Source organism: Dermacentor albipictus, chromosome 1, assembly GCF_038994185.2.
Source record: "Dermacentor albipictus isolate Rhodes 1998 colony chromosome 1, USDA_Dalb.pri_finalv2, whole genome shotgun sequence".
NCBI classification, from domain to species: domain Eukaryota; kingdom Metazoa; phylum Arthropoda; class Arachnida; order Ixodida; family Ixodidae; genus Dermacentor; species Dermacentor albipictus.
Genome location: NC_091821.1, coordinates 36,087,005 through 36,099,229, shown reverse-complemented (window position 1 = coordinate 36,099,229; position 12,225 = coordinate 36,087,005). Strand labels below are relative to the sequence as shown.

The 12,225-nt window shown below is 44.6% G+C and overlaps 1 protein-coding gene across 10 annotated transcripts in view; it reads right to left on the bottom strand.

Annotated features, from left to right (window-relative positions):
- Nup214 (nuclear pore complex protein Nup214) overlaps positions 1–12,225 on the bottom strand; it is a 357,324-nt gene that overhangs the window by 315,369 nt on the left and 29,730 nt on the right. For all 10 annotated transcript variants that reach the window (XM_065430714.1, XM_065430718.1, XM_065430719.1 and 7 more), the window contains exon 10: positions 5,965–6,085. In XM_065430714.1, coding sequence (XP_065286786.1) covers positions 5,965–6,085 — 121 coding nt within the window. The remainder of the gene's footprint in view (positions 1–5,964; positions 6,086–12,225) is intronic.

Genomic DNA, 12,225 nt, shown 5'->3' with positions numbered 1-12,225 from the left:
GCAGGATGTAGAAGTGATAGGTAGGGTAAAGTGCAGTGATCATAGGTTAGTGAGGGCTAGGATTCACCTCAATTTGAACAAAGAAAGAGTAAAATTGGTCAAGAAAAAACAGATCAACTTAGAGGCTGTAAGGGTACAAGCAGACAAATTGAAGCTGGTAATTGCAAACAAATGTGCAGCCTTAGAACAGCGAGATGACGATGATGACATAGAGGTAATGAATGAAACGATATCGAGGCTGGCTTCAGAGGCAGCAAATGAAGTGGGAGGCAAGGCACCAAGGCAACCAGTAGGCAAGCTCTCCCAAGTAACAAAGGACCTAATAAAGAAACAATAAAGAATGAAAGTGTCCAACTCAAGAGATAAAATAGAATTTGCGGAACTGTCAAAACTGATTAACATAGCGAAAATGAGTGATATTCAAAATTAAAATGTGAGAAAGACTGAAGAAGCCATAAAAAATGGACACAGCCTGAAATCTGTAAGAAGGAAACTTGGCATAGAACAAACCAAGATGTATGCACTGAAAGATAAGCAGGGTAATATCATCAGCAATTTCAAAGATATAGTAAAAGAAGCGGAGGAATTCTATGCTGACCTGTACAATACCCAGAGGAGTCAGGATACCTCCATTAGAAACAGTAAAGAAAAGGATACAGAAACTCCTCCTATAACTAGCGATGAGGTCACAAGACATAAAACGAGGAAGAGCGGCAGGAGAAGATGGAATAACAGTCGATTTAATCAAAGATGGAGGAGACATAATGCTAGAAAAACTGGTGGCTCTCCATAGAAAGTGTCTATCAACTGCAAGGTTCCCAGAAAACTCGAAGAAAGCAAACATTATACTAATCCACAAAAAGGGAGACGTTAAAGAACTGAAAAATTATAGGCCCATTAGCTTACTCCCAGCATTATACAATATATTTACCAAAATAATCTCCAATAGAATAAGGGCAACACTGGACTTTAGTCAACCAAGGGAACAGGCTGGCTTCAGGAAGGGATACTCTACAATGGATCACATGCATGTCATTAATCAGGTTATCGAGAAATCCGCAAAGCACAATAAGCCTCTCTATATGGCTTTCAGAGATTAGGAGAAAGCATTTGATTCAGTAGAGATACCGGCAGTCATAGAGGCATTGCGTAATCAAGGAGTACTGACTGCTTACATAAATACCCTAGAAAATATCTACAGAGATTTCACAGCCACCTTAATTCTACACAACAAAAGTAGGAAGATACCTATAAAGAAAGGGGTCAGACAAAGTGACACAATCTCTCCTATGCTATTCACAGCATGCTTGGAAGAAATATTCAAGCTATTAAACTGGGAAGGTTTAGGAGTAAGAATCGACGGCGAATACCTCAGCAACCTTTGGTTTGCCAATGACATTGTTCTATTCAGCAACACTGCGGACGAGTTACAACAAATGATCGAGGATCTTAACAGAGAGAGTGTAAGAGTGGGGTCGAAGATTAATAAGCAGAAGACAAAAATAACGATAAATAACCGGGCAAGGGAACAAGAGTTCAAGATCGCAAGTTAGCCTCTAGAGTCTGTGAAGGAGTACGTTTGCTTTGGTCAACTAATCACAGGGAACCCTGACGATGAGAAGGAAATTCACAGGAGAATAAAAATGGGTTGGATCACATGCGGCAGACATCGTGAGCTCCTGACTAGAAGCTTACCGTTATCACTGAAAAGGATGGTATACAATCAGTGCATTTTGCCGGTGCTGACATGTGGGGCAGAGACTTGGAGACTGACAAAGAAGCTTGAGAACAAGTTAAGGACCGCGCAAAGAGCGATGGAACGAAGAATGCTAGGCGTAACGTTAAGAGACAGCAAGAGAGCGGTTTGGATCAGAGAGCAAACGAGTATAGCCGATATTCTAAGTGACACTAAGAGAAAAAAATGGCATTGGGCAGGTCATGTAATGCGCAGATTAGATAACTGTTGGACAATTAGGGTGACAGAATGGATACCAAGAGAAGGGAAGTGCAGTAGAGGACAGCAGAAGACTAGGTGGTGCAACGAAATTAGGAAATTTGCAGGTTCTAGTTGGAATCGGTCAGCGCAGGACAGGGGTAATTGGAAATCACAGGGAGAGGCCTTCGTCCTGCAGTGGACATAAAATAGGCTGCTGCTGCTGATGATGACGAGCAATGTGCTAACAGTGAACAACATCCTCATCAATGTACTAATTATCAGGCGAAGATTGATGGCTACACTTTACAGCATTGGGGCCCCAATTAATTATTATAGCTGCCATATCTATAACAAGTCTAATGCGAAATTTTCATCTTTACAGAAAATGAGATTATTGCATGTATTAAAAACATTTCACTACTAAAAGGAGGCTCCACTAGCCACACTGTATTATTATTTGCAGCATGCACATCCCACAACGATATATTCAGTAAGCTTTTTGTGCAAGGAAAGGCCTCTTGTGCATTATGAAATTGCGACTTGTAACCAGCACATACACTAGGGTTGCCAACTGTCCCAAATTTAGTGAGGCAGTTCAGACTTTTGAGCAAATGTCATGTGTCCCACCTTGACCCAGTCAGGACGGCCAATTGTACTGACTTTTGCTTCTTTTTCTACTGGATAACAATAAATAGACCAGATTCCCTTTTTTATAATGCCTCACAGATCGTTGGCACAGTCTTCCTTTTTGTGTTCTGTTGCATAGTGCATAAAGGCTGTCTCATTTTTGTCATGGTTCTAGTTCTGTTGTAGGCCTGAACAGGCAACTCCAGCGATTTTTTTACCATGTCAAGGTAATGGAATATTTGGGTTCCAGAGACCCCTCTGTCATGCGTCTGATAGTAGAATTGTGGTGCAAATTTGAAAATTATTTTATATAAGCAAAAAAGCACGCAAACGAAACTGAACCCTGACCAAGGAGCCGAGCGAACCTCTTCGTGCAACGTCTTTGTTCGCTAGTGTACCAGCAGGGAAGGCGCGCAAGGCATGCCGGTCTCACCCGCTGGGCGACCATAACCAGCGAAGAGCAGACGCTCAGCTGATTAGTGACCGAGCCAGACCTTCGGGTGACATCAGCTGCACCAGCTCTTCGGGTCTGTCAAATATTGACAGTTATGATTCCAACGAATTCAATAGCCCCGAATCGCCGTTCGCATTCGACCCCCCACCACGAGGCCCAGGGCCCATGCGCTACATATCGTGCTGCAACATGAGCACCAAAGGTAGCCCTAACCACTGATTTTATATGTGCTGCTTGCTATTTAACTTGTTTTACCCCTTCTCAGCGAAGCGCTTCGCATGCTCACTGTAAGACACGGAGCACGACTTTCCGCATTTGTATCCCGCAAGAACGCCGCTGATAGTCCAAAGCACCGACTGCTGCATTTGTTTACATCGGCAGGTACAGCGACCACTCACCGTTTGTTTGAGATATGCTAGCCGCTGATCAGTGACACCAATTAATGTCACAACATATGAAAACAGGCAGATTTTCTGTATTTAAGCACCACTGCATCATTCTGAATCGCGCTGATATGAGCGACCACACGCCTTCGAAAACAGCGAGCGGGAGACCTTAGTACAAGAGCATTGTTATGCTGCCTACTTATCATTCCTCGTATTCTCCTCACTCACACAATATGTTCCGTAAAGCAGACACAGATGAAGACTTTGTGCGTATGATCATTCAGTTAGAGAACACACAGTTTTCTTGCGGAACCACTGATGCCAGTATTGATACCGTTGGCAGCTGAACGAGGCAGTTGTTTATGCTGCTGTATCGAAGGGGCCTAGGTTTGCTGCCAATTTGGGATACGAGGCAAGCAGTGCACCTTGGAAGCTAAATAATGAGTCTGCCTGACCATACATAGAAAGAGACCCATGTTCCTAGTTGCATTTAATTTAGGAAAGTGTTGGCGAGTGCGGCTGGCAGCTTTCCGTCGAAAATGGCAACGTACTGATGTCGATACTGCTCCATGTCATCGCTTCTCGCTTTTTATGTGTGCACTGTATAAAATGAGGAATGGTTTATTTCAAATCCGTATGGTCAAAATTGAACTACAGGAGGAGTTTTCTTCATCCTGATGGCTTAATTAGCTCGAGGTCAGTCACTCAGGTCTGCTAGCAGTAGGCGCACAAATTATGCAACTGTGACATATAAGCTTAGCCTCGGCTGAACACGATCAGCATGGGCTCAACCTGTGTGTGCAGATGGCGAGGGCTGAAGTTCGTGCAGCCAACAATGCAACACCACTTTCCTCCCATCTCTTGCCTGTCTACAGGGCACGCAACTTTTCACGACAGACACTTCTCACACCGTGCAGTAGCTCACGATCGTCGACTCCTTGACGCTCTCGACGCTGTCGTTTCCATGATCCTGGCATGCTATGCATGGAGCATTCCTCAGGGTGTCTACCAAGTTGGCATTTTCAAATTCCCCAAGTTTTCCAGGTTTTCCCTGAGTACCTTTGCAAAATTCCATGAGTGACAGAGAACTTGTGTCTTATGTCAAGACAGCCTGACACCACGTCGCCCAATGGTGTCACTCTCTAAGTAAGCATGTTAAAAAATGAAAAAACGACCTAATCCAGTTTAAATACTATGCAGTAATGTTTATTTTATTCAAAATAGAAAACTGAAGGGAGGGGTAGTAAAATGCACAGCGAATAAAATATTGTCACGTGGTAGTGATGGTGAAGAAAGCAGAAAAACTGTTAATGGCGAAACTCGTGTTTTATTGAACCTGTGCCCTCAAAAGCAAGTACACTCAAAGCACAACAATAGCGGCGAACACAGTCAGCGATCGTCAAAAAATCTGATCAGCGGGTCAAGCGCGTCGGTTTTTATACATCAGTCATGCTGACAGCGGCGATTTCTTTCAATGGCAAACACAGCATCGAATGGCAAGAACCTTAATAGTGAACATCGAAGCAGCTATGCCTCGCGTTGCTGCGGTTGTGGCTACAGCTACCAGTGGATCTGTATGCAAGAGTGCCGGTTTAAGGCGGTGAAATAATCAAAACGGCAGTGTTCACTTTGATTAATGCCGTTTCGGACTTGCGGTTGCGGCAAAAAGTCTGGAAAATCGAACAGTGAAGGGTTCTTGTGTGCAAAATTTCAGACGTTGTTATACATTGACTCTATGGGGTACGTAGTGGTGCCGCAATGCCTCTGCATTATCGGGCATGTCCCAAAAATCGGGCGCCCAGAAAATCGGTCGTTGACTGTACACTGCCAACTCCTTCAACTGACGACACAGCATCAAAGACAACTCGCTACAATTCCTCTCTTTTACTTGAGCCAGCATTAGGACGACTTTTGTCTGCCTTCAATAAAATGATAGCTAATTTTCCCGACAGAAGCACAAATTCCCCGAGTTTCACCTGTATTTCCAGACTATTCAAAATCCCTGAGAAGTCCCAGTTTTCCCGGCTGGTAGACACCCTGCTCCTGATGCCATACACAATGTGGCCTGTAACTAAGGAGGAGGTAAAGTAGGGTGTTTGAGGCAATTAATTAAATTAATTTGTAAAAAATCTGAAACTCTCAAATCTGCTTTTTTGAGGACACCATGGAAGTGTTCAGAGGAACGTACCCAGTGAATTTCATTGACATCCGATGCGATCGAAAAATTGCCAGAGTTGCCCTTTAACCATTCACATTACTGCTATCTGTATTGGTAGCCGTGTTAGTCAGGCAACTGTACTGCACCTTACTCATTGTAAATCGCAACATGGTAGAACTAAAAAAACGTTCATTCTACTCTGTTGCATGTACAGATTGACAGCTCCTGGCACTGAATGGGTCGGTCATCCCTTCTTGCATCAAGCACTAGTCTTTCCCACTGGCTAAAAATGGCCGAAGCTTCCACCAACAGTGGAGGTAACTTTCACTTAAGAGCATCAGAAAAATAACAGGCTACACTTCAATACATGCAGCGGACAGTGGTAAAACACAACAGTACTCACTAATGATGTTGCGCTGGGCGTTGTACGAGACTGCCATTCCCAGTGGAAATGTCTCATCTTTATTCTTCAAAGGCACCTCAGCTCTCCCGTGGCTGTCGAGCTCCCAGAGCTCCCACTGCATCTGTAACCAAGGCAAAAACGATTCTGTGAGTTTGAACTATACAGTCAAACCTCGATATAACGAAGTACAACTTGCAGTGGAAAACTTCGTTAATTGTGAATTTCATTAATTCGAGGTTTTAAAGTTTCAGAAGTAATAACAACTTCACAAATTCCTAGTGGATACTACCTTGTTAGTAATAAGCATTTATAACAAATGTTAGTAAGATTTATAAACAAATCACAAGAAAGTCAGGCCATAATAGCGTGGTTACAAGCACCAGCATGTGTGGCACAGATCACGCTGAGAGAAATGCATCGATGTGGCTCACGGTGTCCGAGATTTGCATGTGTTGCGTCATTCAACACCATAAATCTTGGATGCCATGGCTGACCACGCTTAGTGCCAGTAGCCGGCACCCTCAAATCCAAACAAAAGTGTAATAAGATATGAATACCCATCCTGAGCAAAAAAGAAAAGAAAAAAAAAGAAAAGGCAGTTTTGCCAGAAAGGCGGAGTATTGATGGCGATAGCAAAGAGGACAACCACACGAAGAAAGGTTCGCAGCTTTATCGGTGTCACATGCGCTCAGGCAAACATTAATAAAACTCACTCGATGACCACGAACGCACTGTCACAATGCAAGCTAACGCTTCGCAACATGTCTAGAAAACTTGAGACTACGCAAGCGCCAACATTACACGCACCAGAAGCCAATGTGCATCAAGGCATCAACTGTCCGGCTTGCTCAATGCACTGGCTGTGGAGAAATTATCTCCAAGATATGGCACTTGGCACACATATCAACGTGCACACTAGGAAGAGAGGGCATATAGGCGCACGTTCCTGCCCCACCTCCCAACATGTACTTGATCACGATATAGCACATTATCCCTCTCTATCCCCCTTGCGCAGAAGGAATAGTCAGCACTGTTGTTTCTCCAAAGACTGGGTACTGCTGCGTGCCCCATGGCCTCCGCAAGTTGTATACCAGCACAACAAATGGCACATCAGTGTTTCCTACCTACCATGTCATGGCATGCGCACTTTTGACAACATTTTTGCTCCTCAAACTTCTTATGCAGAAGGACGCCTGAAATAACTTTTGTCTCAGCCAACATTTTTATAGCACTTAGCCAGATTTACTAGCCACACAGGCTCTAAGTACATGTTTGAAATGCCCAAAAACTTCATTAAATTGAAACAGTGTTTGACGTTTGACTTTTGATACACTCCTCTCATGCCCTGCTGCTTCCGAATATCTCACTTATCACTCATAATTCTTTGCACATAAGATACAACATTAAAACATGGACGCTTGCATGCACACACAAACCCACATTAATTCTGTAAGGACTCAATCATATACAACCAGGCTTAACATATTGGGGCGCAATATTCCTCATATTTTTAGGGTGAAGGGGCAAAAGCATTGTGGGAAGGCTGCACGAAGAGGTAGCCAGCGAATCCACGGTTTATTTAGGCTAGCAAGCCATGGTGCAGCAGGATCTCATGGGAGCAGCCGACACCGCGGCCGCTCAGGTCAAGCGCGCTAGCGTGTTCTATTCTTGTGCTGCCTGCATGTGAGCCCACCTTCGTCTTCACCTGCTTTAGAGGCGATAGTCGCACAGCTACAGGGCCTCCCTCCTAGTGCCAAGCGCGACTGAAATAAAGGCCAATGGCAAAGTCCAGGTAAAGTGTGCAGATGGTGTCATCGTTACTAGTGTCGGGTTCATGAAGTCCGAAAGAGATGTACCACACAGCAGCGGCAGCATAGGTTGCAAGCGAGGCACAGCCACAGTGATGCTGTAGTCCAAAATCGCAACCTGCCGCAGGTTATCGTAGATGCCCGGGCCTGGTAGAAATCACAGCTCCACAAAAAGACCGTCTGGTAGCTCGTGACTTGCATGGAGATAGCGCAAGTGTGATCACTCACTTCGTTAACGTAGAAGTGATTGTCGAGCTGAAGAAACCAGATGGAAGAGCGGCTCCTGCAAAACTTCGGTAGGCCATGCATAAGCAGAAGGTGTGAGCACAGAACATCGGATGGCTCGCCTGCTGCTGCTTGCAGTGAAATCTCGAATGCCGATAGCATCAGGGTTGTGCAACAGTCCCTGAAGTTCGGTCGCAAACGGTCGCGACAAGTTCGGGGTGCGATCATTACAAGGGAAAGAAAAAAAATTGAATTTTGATGACAAAATTCAGGGGTGCGATCATTATGCAAGTAAATACTGTATATATATATATATATATATATATATATATATATATATATATATATATATATATATATATATATATATATATATATATATATATATATATATGCACACAGTCTACACTCAATACAACGGACCCGCGTACAACAAACTTTCAGATATAACAGACTATATTTGAACCTTAGTTTGCTCCACCTATTTTATTAATGCAACAAAGTCCAGTTTTAATGGACCGCGCTACGACGAACTATCGGCTACAGTGGACGAAATTAGCGGCAAATTTTGCCAAAATCGGGCGTATAATACGAACTTTTGCCGTGTTGACATGGGCTGGCAACTGACTTGCGGGAGTCAGCCAACAATCACGGCTCAATATCGTGCATGCGAGAAAGGAAGGCAGGACAGAAACGCGCCGTCGTCTTTCGCATGCGAGGCATGGAAGGGGGGGGGGGAGTACTACACCAGTGGCTGCTGCTTACAGCACAGCCACGCAAGCGCCGTATCTTTAAAGCGATCTGCAATGTGGACAAAGTGCACCCAGTGCCGGTAGCTTCGTATGCACTGTGCTTTCAACGTTTAGTTCGTGTTGAAGCGAGAGACAGCGCCAAGGTCAATTCGCCTGCTGTTTCGACCGTGCTTCCTCACGCCAACATTTTGACAGCGACTGTCCGCGGTGATCGAGCAAGATGTGTTCATGTTTACCTGCGTGAGCGTGACACCATACTTGTCAGTTTAGTTAGTAAGCAAATGTTTACAACTTTACACCGCTGATAAAACTACTATCCTTACTTCGCATAGCTATCTACTAATTTGCTATCACAATCAATGCTTCGCCTTTCGGGCAAAACTGGAACTCTTCTTTTTTGGTGTTGGTGTTTTTGGTGTTTGTCACTCACTTTTTGTAATAACGTCGTTACACATCACGATCGAAGTTTTGAAAGTAAGGCGTTTCGTATATTACAGACTTCGGTTTCGTTATCAGGGTCCGTTGTAACGAGAGTAAACTGTGTGTGTGCGTGTGTGTCATGCAAATGAACTGCCCCCTTACATTTGAGTAAGTGCTTAATAGTACAGTCGAACCCAGCTACATCGAACTCACGAAAAAACGCCTATCAGTTCGATATAGAGCATAATTCAATATAAGCCTGCTAAATAATTGGATGTCATAATAGCACATACCATTTATAATATCACTGTATTGATGAAACTAGCTAGTTTCGCATAAATTAGTCCTGCATTTACTTCTGCTCGGCCAAGTTCGCTGCCTGCGACGCACGCACTTCCCCACATTGTCTAACGAGTCGGAGCAGCTGAGGCTGCAACCTTCGGCATTCACACAGAAGCACCGGACTAGTGTGAGTGCACCAATCACTTCGGAGGATGTGGGCAAAAAGGACCATCACTGCTTTCTTCATTATGCCCACTTTCATTTGTGCTCGGTACGATGTCGGCAATGCAGTCTTCATTTTCGGGCTCTCCCATGGTCGCGACACCATCATCTGCACTCACAAACTCGTCCACCGTTGATTCGTCAACAGCTTCCGGAAATTCTGACAGCTCGCTCCAAACTTCGGCAACACTGGCAAAGGCTTCGTCACATTCATCAGAATTTACGGTCATCCCCGAGCACGTGGAAACCAACATATATTAAGAATCACTTGTACACGGCCATGTGTATGCGTCGGGCGCCACGAGCACCGGGTCGGGAGTTTGGCCACTTTAGCCCTAATCGTGCCAAGAGCACTCCTCGGAATCTTGCACGCTGCAGGGACATCCAACTTCTCATCGCGTCCGACCCGATTTATGATTTCGAGCTTCACAACGAAAGGCGAATTCTGCCATTTCATCACGGCAACGCTGCGGGATAAGGCCCACAAGGCGCAAACACAACTCGCACTTTCGCAATCTTGCACGACGAGCGCACAAGAGCCTCTGATTGACTGTCTGAGGAAGAGCTGCGGGCGGGCCAGGATCATTTTTTGCGAGGGGGGGTCGACGGCTAGCCTGAGCAGCTCGAGGCAGCGCGGTCACGCAGGGAGAGCGGTTGGATGGAGCCGCGCCGCTGGGTTTCCCCGCTACCACGAAGGAAAGCAAACTTCTGGGACACTTTTCCGCCGCTTGACGTTCCATATATCAGGAGCCGCCATTTTTGTTCAATGTAAGCGTAATTTTTGCTATATATACTTATTGTAACTATACCGTGACCAGAAATTGTTTGATATATCGAATAATTCGATGTAAATGGGTTCAATATAGTTGTGTTCGACTGTACGACTTGTCAAAGGGCGATGAAAGACACCTGTTAAAACCCTCCAATTGTCAGGTTTGATGTATCTGACGGTGTGTCATTTCAAGAATGCCGAGAAAGGAAGACTTGACATGTTGAAACCAGTTACAATAGAACATGGCTTTTAAATTGTCAAAACTTTTCTAGCAATACATTCAATGCCACTCAATGTGAAAGCCAACCAATGCGGTGTTGATGCTTCAAAACAACCTGGAAAAATAAAGTGCTCCATGGGCAAGACTAGACAGAAACAAGAATAGGGTGGAGACAAGCTACAAATTAGGTGAATTTTAGCTGTTCTATATGTTTATTTAGAACACTGCAGGTGTTTCAATTCTTTTTGTCGATTTTCTCAGAAACCAATTTTCACATTTCTCTTATACGCCAACAAGCATAATTACATTGACACGCATACATCTTTATCTGTATCTGGTGACCATATTTCACCAGGCCACAAATGTTAAGATGTTATCGCTCGGCGCAGGATGCGCCTGCATGTATCAGAAATTTCGTGAATATATTACCGATGGTTTTATTCGTTGTCCATTGTTGATGAACCTTGTACAATCTGATTGCATACGCGACACAAATTCTGTAGGAGTTTCTGAAAGGCGCATGGGAACCAGTAAATAAGCTGGACTTTCAATGACTGATGTATAAACGCCGATGTGCTCGACCTGCAGATCAGATTTTCGATGATCACAGACTTTGCTTACCGCTATCGTTGCGATTGAGTGTTACTTGTATTGCTGGGCACAAGTTCGTCCTATAGACCGTTTTTTCGTAGGCGCCAATATTGTGAACACAGTGGCGCCGCCTATGAGCAGCGCCATACTGGCTTGGGTGAAAGCGGCTTTTTGCATGGCAGGTATACGTTCAGCGGTAGGTTCTGGCGTTTGTTTTCGCGGTCGTGCGGTCTGTTTAGTATGACGCGCATTTTCTACGTGGTAAACGGTTCTGTGAGACGCGCTGAAGTGGTTTAAAGCGTCATGGCTGGAATTTCTGCTGGCGTTGAGGTGGACGAAACACGCAGCGCGACGTGGGCGCGCATATTAAAGCCTACAATCAGCCTCAGAGATCAATTGTGTATTTCTGAATGTTCCAATCACTAATGTGACCTTATTGCAGTATTATCCTCTATTTCTAAGCTGCGGTTTAGCAGCCATGAAACATACGCGACGATCGTAACAGCGTGAGTACCATTCTGCTACGATAGGAGTTGTGCTGTTATACTTTGACAAGCGTTCAAACTGTTCGCTGCAGGTTACATTGCGTGACTACTTGGTTCGATGGATGAGGTTTTTGCCCCTGAATAAAATAGTTTTGGCAAGTAATAGCAGCATACCTTACAGTCTGAATTAAGCTTGTCCAGCAAAGGGACTGTTTACGAACTGCGCGAGCGTCCTAAGCAGTGGTAGGTGCTGGATTACATATATCTTTGTTCTATATAGCGCTTGGTCCAAGCATACCGCATCAGCGGTTATATATTTATAAACGTTGTGCGGCGTGACTATGCGAGGCCCTGTTGCGGTGTTAGCCCGTTTTCTCTTGCGTTTTCTGGAAAGAGGATGATAACCGAATTTCTTTTTTGGTTGTGTTCGTTCCGTTCTCTACGATGCACTCACACGTATTACGGAAATTTTGTCCTCAAAAAT